Source organism: Seriola dumerili, unplaced genomic scaffold, assembly GCF_002260705.1.
Source record: "Seriola dumerili isolate Sdu_G_001 unplaced genomic scaffold, Sdu_1.0 BDQW01000088.1, whole genome shotgun sequence".
NCBI classification, from domain to species: Eukaryota; Metazoa; Chordata; class Actinopteri; order Carangiformes; family Carangidae; genus Seriola; species Seriola dumerili.
The window spans coordinates 9,348,605-9,367,388 of record NW_019174343.1 but is presented as its reverse complement, the minus strand read 5'-3'; the positions used below and the strand labels follow the sequence as shown (position 1 = coordinate 9,367,388).

Genomic DNA, 18,784 nt, shown 5'->3' with positions numbered 1-18,784 from the left:
AACCCAAATTTAAATGTTTATGATAAACAAACCCCTTTAACTTGAATTGTGAATGCATGTAACAGTTAACAGGGCAAAGCAATGCAGCAGGTCAGTGCATGTCAAAGACTGAGCTAAAGGCATGTACGAGCACACTGAGATAACTGACCAACAGGAAACACTGATGCCACTCTGGACAGTCAGTTAAGGGGCACAGGAGGACATGCATTACATAATATCAGAGAGATTACATTAGCTGTAGATGGATTCTCAGTATTATTCACAGTACGACTTTGCTCTGCAAGCCTAAGACTCTACAGCTATGTTGAACTAAATGCTAACATCAGCATGATAACATGCTCACAATGACAATGCTAACATGCTGATGCTAAGTAGGTATAAAGCTCGTACAAGGTACGTTCTCCGTCTTAGTTTAGCGTGTTAGTTTACCAACATTTGCTAATTAGCACTATAACACTAAGTACAGTTGAAGCTGCAGTGGCAGTGTAATTAGTTTTGCCAGTTTTAATTAAGTAAAATTCAACCTATGCACCTAAGAGACTTGAGCCTTTACAATGATCATTTGGGAACCAAACAAGTACATAAAGATTATAAAGATTATAATGCAACTAAATAGTTTTGTCCAAATCAGCATTCGACACTTGATACATATATTCAAATCTTTATCTCCTGTAATTTTCTCCACGGTGTGAAAAAGGTTGGACATGTGATGCCTCTATTGTGGCCACCGGACAGCTGTAACACAAGGGTGATTACACATGTCGGGACCAATCCAAGGCCGTCACAGTTCGATTAGTGACAGCCCTTCCCTCAGCTCACCTGCTCTCACTGAGACAACGACAACCAGAGCACAGAATCCATCAGCGTGCATTGTGGTGAAATTGATCACTGCCGTCAATACCAACTAGTGAAGCCATTGGCACTGCTGATGCTGCTGCAGAGAGGAAGGCATCAGGAGTGCTTTGCCTTGTCTGTGATCTATCTATCTTTAGGCAAGAGCTAGGCATGGGATCAATATGCTACAGGCAGCTCATATTTCACTGGTGGCCCAGCAGGAATGAGAGGGTGGGGGTGGTGGGGTGGAAGATGGGATGATGCCATGGCTTTGCAAGGCTTTCGGGGGTCAATCCAAAAAGCAGATAGCGTGGAGCAGAAACAGGTGATATGAATGCAACCAAAGGTGAGAAAAGGAAAGAGAAGTTGTGGGTGTGACGTAGGAGTCAATAGTGCAGCAGAGGCTTACACGCTATATGGACGGCAGCGCAGCCTGACAGCTTGTCGATTCAGTGAATTTATAATGAATGTTCTTTTATTCTCCTCTTTCTCTCTAACCTTTCTCTTCTTCTTTATTCCCTTTATCTCACCTCCCTCCTTCCTCTCCTCCTGTCACCTCCCTCCTTTCCATTTGGAGCATCACCCCCCCCCCCCCTACAACCACACACACACACACACACACACCACCACCAACCACCACCACCCCACCACCACCCCCCCTGCTCTCCCTCCCTGTCACAGACTCATGTAACCTATCATCCCGAGAGTAAAAACAAAGAGTTATATGAAAGGCGCTTAGTCGCATTTCCTCCTACCCCTGCTGTTGCGGTGTCCTAATGATGCAAATGTTAGGCTGGCTAATGAGCAGGAGTTATGTTTCGGCTGAAGTTTACCACCCTGCTCGACCACCCTGTCTCATGAATAATATCACTGTGTCAGAGTCAAGATGTGTGTTCCTCTCAGCTCACAAATAATGACCATTACAGATGGCGCTTACATATAAGAAAAAAATGACAATTATTGGTCCGTTACAACGTCCACAGGAGCTACTGGGCTTCTTAAAGCGAGATCATGAAAATTCATAATAAAGGATTCAAATGTAAGCAATGTGCCGTGTCTGAAAACACATGTACACACTCACACGCAAAGTGCACACACACAAAGCAGGCAGAAAAAGTGTCTTAAAACTTCAGAGGGAACTCTGATTACCCTCTCACCTGTGAGAGTCACATAACCTTTTAACTCGGAGTTCATTCCGGCTGTCACCTAACACACATGCCTCTAAAGGAGAGCGAAGCCAATAGATGTGGGCTCTGTGTTATTACAATAACCCTTATAGCTGCTTGCATTTCGTTCCCTCCCCGCCTCGTGGCTTAATCCTCCATGCTTTTGCCCTTCAGTTTTTCAAAGACAGCCTGCGGGCTAGAATTGCCCTTTGCTGACTTGTGGCTGACAGTGAATAAGTTCCCCTCTCGTCTCCTCCCTTTTATCTCTGAGATCATACTCTGAGTGGGTCAAGATCAATGGTGCTCCCTGCAAATCTGCCCAGACTCTGGGTGCTTCTCATTGACCTTACACAGGGGTAAATGAGCACTCCTACTCTCATCCAGCCAGCTTTTACATTCACTTCTATGGATACATTCACCTACTACTCACGGGGCTCTCATCAAAAAGTCACGGGCCATGTTGGTGCCAACTGGGCTATTTGAGCTCTTCTTAAACGCCCTCATTCAGGAAAATTCACATTAGGCATTAGTAGGCGTTAAAAGGTGGTTTTCATCACTGCTGAAGAAATAAATTAATGGTTCAGAAGCAAAGAGTCAGCTAAGCCACTTAAGCTTCACAAGAATCTTTCAGAATGAAAAACTGATCCTTGGTGGTCCAGTCTTCTACGATTTATGCAATTTTAATGCCACCTTAAGGTTTGCGAACAGTCCATTGAGACTTACAGGAATACAGCATTTGGAACACAATGACAGAAATCTCAATAACCAAGGACATGCTGTGACAGGGTGATAAATGGCTTTACATGATGGAACAGACAGGATTCTGGACACTGCAAACTTCTTGACAACAACACAAAGAAGAAAAAAAAAATCAATTTCAGGTATGGCATAGAATAAATGTGCTGTATAGACTGAGCAGGGGGACAATAACGTAAGTCTTTCCTAGCAATGGGCTGTAATGTAGAATCACTGGCACACAGTCAGCACCACAATAAATAATCATTGCATACCAGTGAGTAAAACACGACTGAATAACATGGCTGAAAGAGAAAGAAATCCTTAGACATTCTTCTTTTGAACTCTGTCTTCTGGGGTGCTGCACCAAGACAATGAAAGCTTGAAAAGTAGAGTGTAAGTGATGCTATTGCCATCCTCAGGCCTAATACAGATCGAGACAGCAGAGACAGCAGCCCAGTCGAGATCCAGCTGGGGCTCACATCCAATGGGATCCCTGTGAGACCCGCTTCAACAAGATGGATGACGGGCACCGAGCTTCAAACTGGGCGCACTCAGCCCAGACATCATTGGGTCCGGGCTGAATAAAGAGGTGATGGCCCCTCGCCTGCTCTTTCCTAATAGGAAGAGCTGCCTGGCTGATAGCAGCCCATAAATAACCCAGTCGGCGTGTCACTGGAAAAGAACACACTCACCTGAGCACACTTAGTCCACGGCATCACGAGGGAGAGGTGAGATGCAAGAATATAAGGCCCTACAGTTATGAAATGGCAACAAAAGTGTGTGGTCATAGAAACACATTTTTGACTTTTATACATTTTCTGATTTAATTTCAACAACAATGACTACATACAGTATTACTTGATGATAATAATAAAGTAACACTTTATTACATGAATAAAAATTTTATATTTGTGGTAAAATAACAGAAATCCCAAACCAAATTTATTTTATTTATTTTAGACCAAATTAGTTTAAGACTGTACTGATATAATCTTCAACTTTTTTATAAACCTCGGGCTATCTCTGTCTTTTCGCAATTAATAAGATAAGGAGTTATAAGTCCTGCAGTGGGGAAATTTGCGTTACAACTGCAAACTGCTGCAGAAAAGAAATGCAAAATGAAACTATCAAATACTAAAAAATTACAAAAGAAAAATAATAGATAAATAATATAGTGTAGCATGGTGGTATGTACAGATAGATATCTAAAAAATATGTGAAAATATGCCAAATCTATGTTTTTTAATTAATAATAATACGGAGTGACTGCATATTCTTTCTATTCTTTCATCAGTTTACACACGCAACTCCTAACTGACTACACATTGATAAGCTGTTGTTGTCAGGGAATCCAGTAAAACAAAGGCGTCCGGCGTCACGTGACCAGCGAGCGTCATGACGTGACGCGGAAGTCTTTCAGGCAAGATGGCAGCGTCCTTGACAGGCATGTTTTGATTTCAGTGGAGTGTCAGACATGCTCGGCAGTTGCAGACTGAACGGGCCGGACCGCTGACAGCCAGAGCGGAACATGGAGAGACGAGAGTTCGTGGCGTCCCTGGTGGTAAGCTGCTCATTTTGTACTAACTGTTCCGGTGCGTGTCAATACTGCCGTCAGCCAGCTACTAATGTGACCGCAGCTAATCACACCGATGAATGAACACAGACGTACAACTAGAGCTTAAACTGTAGACTTTGTTCGTGTTATGCATGTAAGCCACTAATGCATTAACCTGTTTGGAAAATATATTATCAGACTAGCCAGAAAGAAGATAGACCACATGGACCTGTAACCTCCTGCACACACAGGTTCATGACATTTGAAATCCTCCTAATGGATAATCCTCGGGTCTTTTTAACTCAGCAACTACACAAGCTCGAAAAACTGCAAAATAATACAACTGTCTGATATTATGGGAGATATCTGAGTTATTATAAAGACTATCACAGATAATGTGGACAGAAAGTTTTACTGTGTGCTTTGTGTCAAGTTAACCTGCTGTATTTAGTTAAACAGTCATTGGGAATGAGCAGAGTCGTATTTATATTGTAGTGTCTAAATTTATCTGGGGCTTCTGTGCTAATAATAACTGAATGAAATGGCTCAACACAGAAAGTTACTTACACTATTTTATTGAACATGAATTGACACAGATCATATAAATTTAATGAGCCAGTCTTTCAGACTCATCTGAAATTACAAATGACAGTGTACAGGACAAAGTTTCACCAGTTTGGTGGAAGCTTGTATCTCTTTGAAGAGGGCACCCTATATTACCAGGATTTACAAGCAAGCAAATAATAAATAAATTAAACATTACATTTCTAAACAAGACTCGAGCCATAGTGATGCACAGGTGCTTTTTTGCTTGCACAAATTGCACATGAACGACGTACAAATTAAGGAAGCCGTTTTAGAGTCATTTTGCCGTTAATGGGACTTCAATTCAAACTTCAAATTTCAATATTTAATTTCTCAAAAATGGTTGAAGCACAGATTTTTATTTTGTGCACAAATTTTCACTAACCAATTGAAACAGTTTCAGTCATATCCTGATCACATGGGGTGCCAAACTCATGGAGGTGGTATAGCTGTGTTTTCTTAAAGCATCTCAGTTTTGGTTGTACAGCCCATATCTTCAGTAAAGACGTCTTATTGTTGAGCCTATTTTTGCCCTGTGTCTGTTGGTGTAATTTGACATATCAACAATATGTTAGTGTTGTGCTAATTGCTTTTTTGTGCTGCCCCCAAGTGGCCAAAAAAAACGCAGTTAATGTAGGTTTAAATAAACGAAGCGAATACTTCTTCCACCACCGGTGTCAAAGTGTGTGTATCGCAGCTTTGTGTCTCACAAAGTGATTCAAATCTCCCCAGGCAGGAGGCTGTGCAGGGATGTGTGTGGATCTGACCCTCTTCCCCCTGGACACCATTAAGACCAGACTGCAGAGTCAGCAAGGCTTCTACAAGGCAGGGGGCTTCAGGGGCATCTACGCTGGGGTCCCATCTGCTGCTGTCGGCTCCTTCCCCAATGGTAAGACACTCATTTTGATAGCTGGATATATGTTCTGCTGGAGATTCACTGTTCCCTATTGTTTGTGGAGGACGTTCTCTCCCAGGTGCACGTTGAACAACATACTGAGACTCAACCTTGCGCTGTGTTGATGATAATATCCACAAAGTGACTGTTTTAGTTGGGTGTTTAGAGCTTCTTTTTGCTCGTATACATTCATTTATTTTGTTTACTTATCACGCCTCAAGTCACAGCACAGTAATAATGAGAGTGCTGCATCGCTCACATCAGTTTGGTAATTCACAATCAAATTAGTTTTCTTCCTTCGCTTTGTTTTGTATTGTGAAGTTCTCAGCTTGCATCCTCATTAAGTCATTTCAAGTAGTAACAAAGTTCTGTTATATATTATATTACATTATTAATATATGTGTATTTGTTTCTTGGTGAGATTCTTTTGTTTTGATCTTATGAGGAAATGTATCTATGGTGATGTATGATTACAGGAATAATGAGGACTTAGATTTTAAAGTTAACTTTTTTGAAGACAGAATTTTATTTAGGATGGAAGCACCAACCTATCAAACACATCACAGTATCTATGAACAAGCTTTTTCAATGTACACGATTATATCTGCCCCATTATTACAAACTTTTCAAAGGCATTCTGCCATTTCCACAGTATTTTCAGCCTGAGCTAAGTACAAAAATATTTGTAAGAATCACATTGGATTGAAGTGACACTGTTTAAGTACTGTAAGGTGCAAATCGAAGCAGTGGTATTTTATAATCATTAATTCAAAAAGTTGCACAAATCTGCTGATTACTCGCCCTGTTTAGACGTGGCATTAACGTGCATCTCAGGTGATCTGATCACAAGTGGACAATGCACCCACAATGCATTGAGGACGCATTTGAGATTCGATCACTCAGACCACATTCAGAGGTGGTCTGGGCCACATGTGGTCACATTCTTTTAGCAGTGTGAACACAAATGCATCCTGGGCCACAGAGAAGAACTGACGTCCTCTACCACAGTTTCATAATGAACTGAAAACATTTTACTATTTCAAATGGCTGAAACCGTATTTCATTGTAGAGCTGTGTGCAGTGCAGTGATTCACTCAGCCCCTCCCTGCCTCTCTCTCTCTCTCTCTCTTCCTGCCTCTCTCTCTCTCTCTCGCTCTCTCTCTCTCTCTCTCTCTCTCACACACAAACACACAAACACACAAACACAAACACACACAAACAAACAAACAAACACATTGACAATGGACCTGTCTGTCATAGTCGGACTGGCTAAAACCAACAAAACATATGTGTTTATTTGCATATAAGGCGGGGAAGTGAGATCCGATCACAAGTGGTCACTCATGACACATATGGAGACGCATTCTAATGCCAGGTGTGGAATGATGTACTAAGAGCTGTCCACTTGTGATCTGGTCACCTGAGACGCATGTTAATGCCAGGTCTGACCAGGCCCTGAGCCTGAGCTACAGTACCAAAGAGAAACTGGCAAAGATGAGATGCGGCAGTCGCATGTGGTCGTTTTAAATATCATTTATTTGATGCAGTTTCCTCATGAATTCAAAACTTCCGCAGGATGAATTTATTTGAATAGTGAAAGTAAAGACTGAACTCTTTCCATTGGGGACACACACTTTCTTAGCTTTTACCTCTATTGCACATACAGACACGCACACACCTCAGTGTCTCCCCTGTCAGTGGTAGTGAGGGATATTAATTGCTGTATGCTGGTTGACTAATGGGCCTTAAATGGCTGTGGTTCTGCTTGGTTTCAGCTGCTGCTTTCTTTGTCACCTACGAATGCACAAAGTCCCTGCTTGGCGCTGGCGGAGCGCTCGCAGCACCACATGCGGCCCCTGTCACTCACATGCTGGCCGCCTCCCTGGGTGAAATAGTAAGTCTTTGTGTCCCTCATTCTCCTAACTTTTGTCTCGTCTTAAGTGGATGTGTTCTCCTGTTTCACTCTGCCTGTACACTTTGAAGTCATGTTATTTGTGTTTGCTTAATTGAATCTCAGTCATCCTATCTTTAGAAGGCCAGCTGACCTATGCGCTTGCTGTTGCTCTTACATTCCACTTGCTTTCGTCTTGCTGCTTCTTTCCCACTAAATGTAACTCCCAAATGAGCACCACGTTGCGCGTAACGTTATTGCCTTTCAAATTTCTCAGACCACTATGCAAGGGGGCAGCAGGGGAAGAGGGGGGGTGGATGTGTGGTTTTGGCTCCAGGCTCTAGGTCCAGCTGGGTGAGTTAAGGGGGCTTCCTCAGGACTGTCCCAGCATTTCCCCCCACCAGCTGGGTAAATAAGCTCTCATTACTGCCTATTGACTCATCTACTTTCCCAGCTCAGGCCCCCAGACTCTGCCAATTTAGTCTGGGGAATTCAGGCTTGAAAGCAACGAGGAACGGTGCAATTTCTTCAGCCCATCCTCTCCCAATCACTCGCAGTGAACCGCAGAATCTGAGCCATATGGGGGCCATGGGGTTTCACACTGGCATGAATGCTTGAGGGGTATGGAAAGCGGGATGCGCCCCCCCCCCCCCCCCCCCCCCGCCAGCTATACCACCACAGCTTTCTGCAAAATACTAGGTTTTCAGTATTCATTGCTTTTCGATGGATGTAATTTAGCCAAGTTTTGCATGTTTATGAAATGGGATTATCCCACATGGGAGGGTTTTCACTGTGCTTGACTTGATCTGCGTCTTGGTGTGTGACAGCGTTGAGAAGAGGACACCATGTTACTCTCAGATTAGCGCAAATTCAATAAGCATTGCACCCGGTTTATGTCCTCTACTCGTCACGATCAACGTGGCCGTTATTGCAGATATTGAGTTTTAACACTTAACAGTCCACACATTTTTTTCAACTTTTTGTCTGTGGCACAGCACAGATGAGTGTGAAAGGTGAGGCTGGGGTTGCAGCTACCTTTAACCCCTTTCCTGCTGTTCCGGATTTGAGCACATCAAACGCTTAAATCCTCGGAGTGGAGCTGAGCAGAGCAGGGGCGGCATCCCTCTGCATTCTGGCAACTGGATACGTCTTGTTCAAAGAGAGTAATCTTCAGGCTTAGCAATGAAAGGTCTACCCTAGTGCTGCCCCGAGTTGTATGCACGGCCTAAATGCCTGCGCTATGATGCAACTGCTGCCACATACGATCCTGTGTCTCCTCACTCAATGTTAATGACTTTTAATTAAAAGTTGTTGCACTGAGGGTCTAACAAAAGTGGTGGCAGCTGGAGTAGCTTAGGTGCAATAGATTTGTTTTGTCTGGCGCCGTAACAATCACGTTAATCAGTTAGATCGACAGAAAATGATTTTTTTCAACTTTTGATCAGTGATTGATCGTTTAAGTTGCTTATCAAGCACAAATGCCAAGAGTTTTCAGGGTGCATCCTCTTTAAAGGTGAAGATTTGCAGCTTTTGAAAACTGATTCACCTTTGGTTTTGTACCGTTGGTCAGACAATACAAATAATGTGAGGATGTCACCATGGGCTCTGGGAAATTGTGCCTTTTTTTTTTTTTTTTTTAAACTCATGTTTCTTTTTCTCCCTTCTTTGTGCTTTTTTGCATCCGAGAGTATGTTGTGGCACGGCGTTTTGTAATTGTTTGTTAGTCCAGTCTAGAAAGCAAAATCCTGCCAAATCTTTTGAGAAATGTGTTCTGAGGAATAGAAATAAACATGATTTGAAAATTACCAACACACAGCACGTCTCTTCTGTTTGCTGGTGTGATCAGCTGTTAGATTAACATGAATCTCACAATCGCTCCTCTTCAAAATGGCCACTCCACACCTTTTTTTGAGTTGAGAAGACACCAGACTCAATCTGTAAGGTATCTGTTCAGTTCGGTGTATGTATCCTCCAGGTTTAAGCCACCGTTACTCCATTTAGTCCCCTTTCATACTCACCAGCTGCATCTTTGATCACCAACACGCTCCCTTACAGACCGGGGCATTTCTGTAGCAGCACAATGCTTCATTTATGGTATGTTGGGACATATTTAACCTTTTTTTTTTTTAATCAAAAAACTGCAGCTCCTGCGATTTGGATATTGCACTTGGCCATATTGCCATTTTAATTATATTTTCTATTAGTAGTTCAGCCCTAAGTTTAGTACAGAACATAATCATGTTAGCAGGTGAAGTTCTCTCCTCTCACCAACCTCAGTCCAAATCTGAAGCACAAATCACATTGATGCCAACATGAATGTAGACTCCAACAGATTTTCATTAGCATTATGTTTCATCTTCCATTTTACATTGTACTGTAGTTCTGTTCTGCCAGTGTAGGACGGGGCCACATATTTTTACAGTGTTTCTCTGTAGCTCTTCCTCCTGCTTTTCTCTCTCTTTCTGGGAGCAGCTGGGTGCTGGCAGGCTTTGACACACAAGAGCTTGAAGAAGAAGAAGAAGAAGAAGACGAAGAGGAAGCAACTTTTTATTTGGTCCTTGTCTGACTTCCCGACTCCACCCCTTCATCAGCCCATGATCCTTTCCCCAGGAGTCCATTTAGTTGTGTTTTACCAACTGTTTCCACTCTGCAACATTCACAACAGAAGCTTTATGGGACTTAGTGTTTTGCTAATCCCATCCCCAAGCCTCCCTCTGGATGATGCGCTCGACTTGGCACTAACTTACTAGATGTGGACTTCATTCAAAGTCTATTATGATCGTACCAGAGGGAGTAGTAGGTCAGAATTTATTCTGCATAAAGAGATGAGATTGGAATTGAAAGAAAGAAAAGAGAACACTTACACACCGTTCATTTTCATCTTTATAGTCGAGCCTTCGGTCTAACAGATGTTCAGGGTGAAGGAGGAGTGGACAGCCCTGCACAGCAACAACAAGCTTCATCACCGTATGTGAAATACTTGTGAGGATTAAAGAGCACAGGGATCAATATTTTAAAAATAAATTTATAGTTAAAGATCTAAATATGTTCCTTCATTAGAATTCAGGTGGTGGAAATAGACATAGATGCATGGCAGAAGTTTATTACAGCTTTTGGATGGTGGTCTTCAAATGTCATAACTAATGCCATTTCTATATCAACCTACTTAACGCCTGGCTTATCTTGAACACAAAAGCAGGACTACAGAGACGGAGAGGAGCACAGTCGGAAGTTGTAGAGAGAAATAACAAGCGGGTCAAGACAATGAGAGAAACCCCCCCACCCCCACCCCCCCGCCAGAAGTGTCCTGGTGTTTGTGTGACTGCAATGGTGGGACGCTCCCATAAAGAATGTGTAAGCTGATGGCGTCTGTCAGGCTCTAGCAGGCTGTTATCCAGCCATTAAATCAGATTTATCTTCATTCCCATTCGCTCGACGTCTGCCCTGAAAGCTCATTTGTCAAGGCCAGGCGGCGGGCTTCTCTCGCATCTATAAACCCCCCCCCTCCACGCCCGCCTCACCACCACGCGTCTGTGGGAGGATGTACTGGAAAATACAGTGTGACATGACAAGATAGGGGGACAGAGAGAAGGAGGTAGCACGAGGGAGGAGTTTTTGGGGGGAGAAACTGGCAGCCACTTAACTTGGCACTGAGAAATAATCCATGCATCGCCTTCAAGCAGCGCCACGCTCTGTGATTTATTGGCTGTTGTTTCAAAGTTGGAGACACGCAGTGTCCTCATCTCTTCCCGTTTTCTTCATGACCTTTTTTCTTCCCTCTCTTCCTTGCTTCTTCCTTTGTCGTCTCATATTTCAGTCTTTCTTGATACTATGATGCATTTCAAGGAATGGGCTTATGATCAGAAACCCAGAAAAGTCACTGGACTTTGGTGCTCATACACACTGCGGTACATACTGTCTTTGCAAGGAGGGGATGTGGATTTTGTGGTCAACACAGGCTTTACTGTGTTGCCGCTGAGATTTCAGATGTGATGTATGAGATGGGAAGCCTCTGTTTTTCCACAATAGATTAGTGTAACAACAGATGAACGGGATTTTAGAGTATCTTTTGTTCCACGGAACACATCTCATGATCGCTGTTGTGACATGTTGAGATGTGTTAAGTGAAAGTTTAAGTTAAGATAAGCAAACCTTTAGGTTGGAGTTAATTTGACATTCTGGATGCAGTTATAGAAAATAAAGTTACATTCTACTCAGTTATCGTCTCAGTCAAATTGCACATTTCCCCTCAGTTTTTTGTTCTACAGTGTCATTATATGTGTGACTACTGCAGTACCTCTTTGGCAACCTGCTGTTGAATGCAGTACATTTTAATGACAAACAACTCCAAATAATTTAGGCCCAAAACCAGTTGTTGCAGCCTGTATGTTTTTCTTACCTGTTGTCTCTCTGTGGTGCCAAAGAGTAATTCCAGTCCTGATTGACTGACCACTGTGTCCTGATGTCCATGAGCGTTTAAGAGAGGGATGGAGCGAAGGAGAGGAGGACAGAGGGATGTAATGACTCGATTTGCAGATTGATTCGCTGCCTATGCCGATAATGTGTTGTGAGTCACTGCTAATTTCCCATTCCTTACTGTTGTTTTGCCAGTGATTGAGCACCGGCTTCCTACCTTGTTGTTTTGCGGCCATTGCTGGAAATTGAAAACACGCTCTGTCATTTGGATTAACAACAGCAGGCCAAGGGAAACTGAAAGGCTCCAATCACAGGCAGACAGCCTCCTAATTAACGCAGCCTGATGGATCCAACAGCTTGTAAATAAAGATGAATGGTAGCAGGAATTTAAAAGACTGCCAACGGGTTTATCGTAAGTTTACATGCCAAAACACTGAGAATGAAGGGCAAGCGAAGTAGGTGAAGCAACAGACGTCTGTCTTCCTGTCAGCCTTCCACCTACAGCCCTCCTCTAAACGTGAGGTAACAAGACTGACTTCTAATGAGGGACACGTTCCTACATCTTGTATTCTTTCTTTCTTTCCCTCTTTGTTTCATTCTTTCTAACGTGATGGCATACTGCCTCTACACCGCCAGACACGATGTGACTCTACGATCCAGACTTTCTTTCGCCCCAGCCCTATTTTATCATGGCCCGATTCATCACCGGCGTTTCCCCCATTTGCTGAGATCTGAAACGGCCTCAGAGGTTGCACACTTCATCTTCTATTCACTCAACACCCCCCCCACCCCCACCCCTTGGTGCGCAAATTACTCCCAAATAAACAATGTCCCTAATTTATTTGGTATAATCTCTGCCTCATTCTGCCTTCCCCTCTGCAGTGACAAGAGAGGAAAAGGCCGTCTCCACTCCAGGCCCCCCATCCAATTACGTCAGTAATTACTTGTCATAGCCACTTTCTTTCTGTTTAGCTGGCTTATTCTGCTCCTTTGGAGAATTGGTTTGGGGAAAACATGATGTACAATGTATTATAAATGGTAACTTGACCAAAGGGAGGGTAAATGAGATCTCTGAGATGGATGCAGCCAGCTTAGCTTTCACGGGGAGGTGATGCTGGTGAAAGTTTGGCCACTTGGTGGTACTGTTGCACCGCGGTTCGGAAGTGGCTAGAAAGCGGTCACACTCACCTGAAATACCAATGAGAGTAGCACTCCATAGACTCTCGTTCAAATCTTTTGTTTTGCTCTTAGAGGTTGAGGTTTATCTGCTCACTGTGCAGTGAACAGAGGAGGGACTGCATTGGCCTGTGGCAAAAGTCATACAGTGAAGATAAAAACAAAGCTGAAAAACCGTAATTGGTAGTTAATAGGATTTTTAGAGTTACGGAGCAAAAACTTTGCCTGTTTAGCTTCACATGTCGACTCAGTCTGTGGTTTCACTTGACTCCCAGCACTGCTGACTTGTCCTTTCTCCTTTGTGCTCCACATATAGTCACGTTCACGCTCATAAGGTGTCCTTGGTTCTCTGGTAGAGGAGACGACAGAGAGGACGAGCAGCTGACAGAAATGAGCCCTATAACAGCTGTCGTGGTAGCCTCCTCTCCCCTCGCAGAGCGCAGCGGCAGAGCTTTATCCTCCAGGGCCCATCTAAAACTTCTGCTGGGGCCCAAATGCTAAATCAGTATGGATAGCTGAACGGAGAAGGAGCAAAACAGAAAAAAGGGGTGCATTTCGTCTGTATTGCGTTGCCTCCATCGCTCTTTCTCTCTCTTCCTTCCTCTCCCTGCTTCACGTTGGCGCGGTGAGGGTGGCACCGGCAGACTGGCATCTGTATGACCGAGGGGAGTCGCAGCAGCAGGGGGGGTGGGGGGTGGGTGGGGTGGTGGTGGCTCACCGATCGCTCTGTAAGATTGCTTGCCGTTAGCCAGTATTTCCGCTCCGATGCAGGATAAATGGGAAATCAAGTCACCAGGTGGGCAGCTGTGCCTGCCTGCTTGCCTTTAGGGCGATGGGAGTTATGAAGCATAAATATTCATGTCTATCTTCACTAGCTGTTGGCAGTCCATATTTTTGTTGACATATGGTGGATGAGTTGTAACTTGTAGCAGGAAGTGTGGTTACTGGGGTGTGCATGTGTGTCTGGATCCACCAGTGTGTTTGATGGAAGTGCATGTTGTTTGGACACAGATACACAGTCAACCTGATGACCTTTTTATCTTTTGCTCAGGTGTCATGTCTGCCGTATGTACTGTTTCGTTAATTTGCCCACTTGCACACTAACTAAAGCACTTGTTAGCCTGCCAGCTCCATGTAATTGCTCTCCTCAGGCCGTGGCATATCATGGCCACCTGCCACATAGCAAAGACATACACAGGCTAGTGTCATGTACAGCAGCAGCGCACCTAGTGGAGCGGTGCGTGAGGTGGCGATTGAGTCTCTCTGCTCACACACCAGGCTGCAAATTAAACACAAAATGTGTACAGTATCAGAAGCCCGTAAGAAGCAAGTACAGTACTGTAGATTGAGATCGTAGGTATGTGTTTTTTTCGTTTTAACTCATGTTCTTTCCATCCTGCAGGTGGCGTGTCTTATACGGGTCCCCACAGAGGTGGTCAAACAGAGGACCCAGGCTTCTCCGTCGTCCACCACCTACCAAATGCTGCTGGCTACACTCAGAGAAGAGGTACACAGCAATCAAAGGCACTTTAGTAAAGGATAATTCTGGCTTATTGCAACTTTGATCTATTTTTTTGTTGTTGTTTTGCTCATCATTCCTATTGGTGATAATAGCACTGTTGAGGCAAGAGGTAGTCAGACGATCAAACAAACCAAACCCAAGGACCACACACAAAATACTAGAGGCTGTGGTAAAAGGAACACGTGACCACATTTGAAAGCAAAAGTGTTCATCCCTGTTCTTCAAGGCCGCACTCTGCAGGTCTGCAAAGCATCAATTTGTGGAATAATGGTGCATGCTGACGCACAATCTTTCCTGTGAGACATACTGTGTTCTGCGCTTGGTTGTCGGCTTTTGGGAAGTTGTAGAAATTGTCGTATGCAGCCACCCCAAGTCTGACGTCAAGGTTTCAGATGCTGCTCAACCATCCGACAGGTGCTCTGGCTGGAGCATACGAATGTTATAACCCTAACCCAGCTCTCAGCAGCTACTTTGATGTGTGAAATGTCTTCATAAATCAAGCCCACAATTATGAAAGTTAGAGGTTGTAATGAACTGGAATTATTTTTTAATCCTATATTTTTCACATGTCAATTATACAAACCTTTCATCTGGCCGTTGGTTGTTGTGAAATATTGAACTTTGCATGTTAAATAAATAATAATTCTTTTTAATACTAAGTGTGCTATCCAGTAAATATTAATGGTTTCTTAAATTCAAACATTTCTCTATTTATCCATTTGAAACCAATCATCTTATATATTGTGTCTGTGTTTGTGACGGTACGTTTGTGTGTTGTTCTCTGAGCAGGGTGTGCGAGGCTTGTACAGAGGGTTCGGGAGCACCGTTCTCAGAGAGGTAGGATTCATTCAGTTGTATTCTTTCACTCACTCACTCACTCACTTCTTCCTGTCTGTCAGTCACTTGTGATAATGATCAATAATACCTGATCCAAAGCAGATCACACACGTTCTGTCTGTCTGTTTGTCTCTGTCTGTCTGTCTGTGGTTAACTTTAGTTTCAGTCAACCGTGAAGGACATCTTACAGATCCTATTGAAATTAATTTCAAGAGTTTATATTAAAGACAATTACTTGACTCCTTGAAGACAGTATGGTGAATTCTTTGCGATAAGCCCGACGAATATTGAGAGTTTCCACCCTTCTGACTGAAGACATTTTAATTTCTCTTGGGCTTTATTGAAGTTGGAATTATTGATTTACAGTTTTTTTTTTTTTTTTTCCCCTCACTTTCATCTCTTTCAATTACTTTTTACTCAATTACTCTTTCTTGTTCAAGACGCTCTCCCTCCAATTGGAAGTACATCTGATTAATTAATGCAATTAGTTGCGTTATAAATGCAAAACAAAACAAGGATAAATGAGCATTGGGCTGCACTCCCTTGATGGCCGCTCACCTTTTTGTAATGAGAAAGCCGCTCTAGTTCTTTGATTCATGATCTTCTGTTTAATTGAACCTGCAGTGCATGATAACACAAAATAATTGTAGTGAATAGTTCTCTTACTTTTAGCCTCACCCCCCCTGCCTGCTAAGTTTCAATAGAACTTGAAAAGAAAATGAGAAAGGCAGACAAAGAGGGAGAAAAGAGTATATGAAGGTGACACTTGTCTTTCCATCCTGTTTTTGGGGAGGTGGGAGAGGGTGTAATCTAGTCCCCTCCGCTGTGCTAGCCTGTACTTATTTTCTGCCTCACTAAACTGATGTTATTCACGCAAATTCCATCTGGACAGCCAGGGAAAAAGGACAACAAGACACTGTGATTTCTCCGAGGGGCTCTGAATAAATGAATACATTTGGAGGCTGGCGCGCGGCCTGTATGCATACTAACACTGGCAGATGAAACGCAACGGTGGCGGCAGGGATTTGGGGCGCGGGAGCGGCAAACGATGCGCCGCAGTGATTGGCTTTAACGTGTGTCAGGAAGGTAATTCATTTTCTCTCAGCCTCCTTCGCTATCCGCCTGTCTCCCTCCTTTGGTGAAGCGACCCTGTCAAGATAAGTTTGTTTATGTGCTATGGCGTGGCAGCCCCGCAGCCCCCTCCCTCCTTTAGCTGGCCCACTAATTGGGGTCCTCTCTGTGCTATATATTCATTAGGCAGCCTTCAGAAAGCATTTCTGGTGGGCATGATGTCACGTTAGTGCAGGATGTGAGAGGATGTACCACAGTGGGGAGGCTGGACTGGAGCTGGGAGGTGGAGTGGAGGTGTGTCTGATGTGGCGATCCCGTTCACATTGTAGCACCAACCCACCTCCGCATCATAGCACCTACCTGCACACCTTTTAAACAGTTAAGTTGGTTTTTATGCAGAAACCCCCCTAAAAGGCCTTAACTTTTTTATTTCAAATCTGTATGTGGACCATTGACTAACGTTTTTGTGTGCACCGCATTAATCTTTACTTTGGTCTACTCTGTCAAGTTGTCTTCTGAGTCAGCACCTTTTGGGTTCCAGCTGAACAGAGCATGAAATCAGCGCGATTCAGATTGTGGGGGATAAAGTTGTGCGGTGAAAAATGACTTTATTCTGCACTGAAAAAAGAAGGCGTATTAATTAACATCAGCAAGAGTTTGTTCAGGACTTTCTGAGAGAGTAGACTTGTTCCAAGCTCGCAGTCCCAGCAGAAGCCGATCATGTTGTCTGGGTGTTGATTTGTATTCATTATGTGAAAATACACGGAGCAGTCTTTTTAATTAAGACCCTAACTATATTTCATCATCAAGTGATGTTTGTCATTTTGTCAGGATCTCTAAATTTCAATCTCTGAGGGCACAGAGCTTCTGTTTGTGAGTGATACCACCTGTCACCACTAGATGGCATGCTAAGATTAGCACTGCTGCAGATGTCTGTGCCTGAGTTTCTCTGTTATTACTCTTCTCCCCACTCTTTACTGTACGGTTCCCCCTCTCCCCTCACTCTGCACCCCACCCCCCACCCCTTCCCCATCACACCAATTCAGCTTTATGACATTTATGAGCTGCAGTCACCGCGGAGAAAATGATGGTGCTTTTTTTTTTTAATGCCGAGCCCTTTATTTTTCTGATCAAAAGCGCTGTGAGCTGATCTCAGATTTGATCTTAACTGCTCCAATTTGAGTTTGAGTAATGGGCTTGAGATGGGCTATTAGATAGTAATTTATTAATGTGGTGGTATCGGGACTGTGGCGGGATAGTTGTAAGTGAGGCTGACAGTTTTGACTCAGGCACCTGGAACATCACCTGATTGACTGTAGCATATGGCCACACTGCGTAAATCTGGCACTTTTCTGCTCTTTCACCTGCACAGTCTAGAAGCCACTTAATCTGAATCCTCTTTTTCACACATTTTAAGTGGCGAAGCATGGAGACGAGGAAGAGAGGAAAGAAGGTAATTGAGCCAAGCTAAGTGAGAGTGCACAGTCCACCGCTCGGATGAAAAATGTCTTCCTGGTCTTCCCTTTACTGGTGTGTGTATATATATATATATATATATATATATATATACATTTTTTTTTCATCTTAAGCCAGCCTCTGAATCAGCCTCAGAGCTTCTCCACCGCAACAGCTGGGCCCTGGCAATCCGAGGTGGAAGATATGGCGGCAGGGTTTATGAAACACCTCTTCATCCAGACTCCTCCCCACCGCACCTCTGCTTCCTCTTTATCCCTCTCCTCCTAGTTGATCCCTGGCTGTAAGGACAAACTTGCTGACTTGGGTTTTAACTGGGACCAACAGGTGAAATCACATTGCTCCAGCTCAAGGAATTCTACAGTTGCTGCCTGTTTTAAAACTGATTTTAAGGTTTTTACTGATCATTTCCATCGCAAGCCCCCAGAACAGCTTCAGTGTCAGTCTTCCAAAAGATATTTCCTCATTTGGTGTTTCGATGATGGTGGTCCAATCTGAGGTCTACTACACTTCTAACTATAAAAGCCATAGCATTTGATGACACTAGCTAGCACACCGTTATTTTCATTATTGATTAATCTGTTGAATAAATTAATCATTTCATTCATTAAATATAAAAGACAAC

At 43.5% G+C, this 18,784-nt stretch overlaps 1 protein-coding gene across 1 annotated transcript in view; it reads left to right on the top strand.

Moving 5' to 3' along the window:
• Positions 1-4,152: 4,152 nt before the first annotated feature.
• slc25a26 (solute carrier family 25 member 26) overlaps positions 4,153-18,784 on the top strand; it is a 55,085-nt gene continuing 40,453 nt past the window's right edge. Inside the window, exons 1-5 of the mRNA XM_022745144.1 lie at positions 4,153-4,299; positions 5,611-5,767; positions 7,549-7,667; positions 14,659-14,763; positions 15,568-15,615. Of these exons, the coding sequence (XP_022600865.1) occupies positions 4,267-4,299; positions 5,611-5,767; positions 7,549-7,667; positions 14,659-14,763; positions 15,568-15,615 (462 nt within the window). The 5' untranslated portion in view covers positions 4,153-4,266. The remainder of the gene's footprint in view (positions 4,300-5,610; positions 5,768-7,548; positions 7,668-14,658; positions 14,764-15,567; positions 15,616-18,784) is intronic.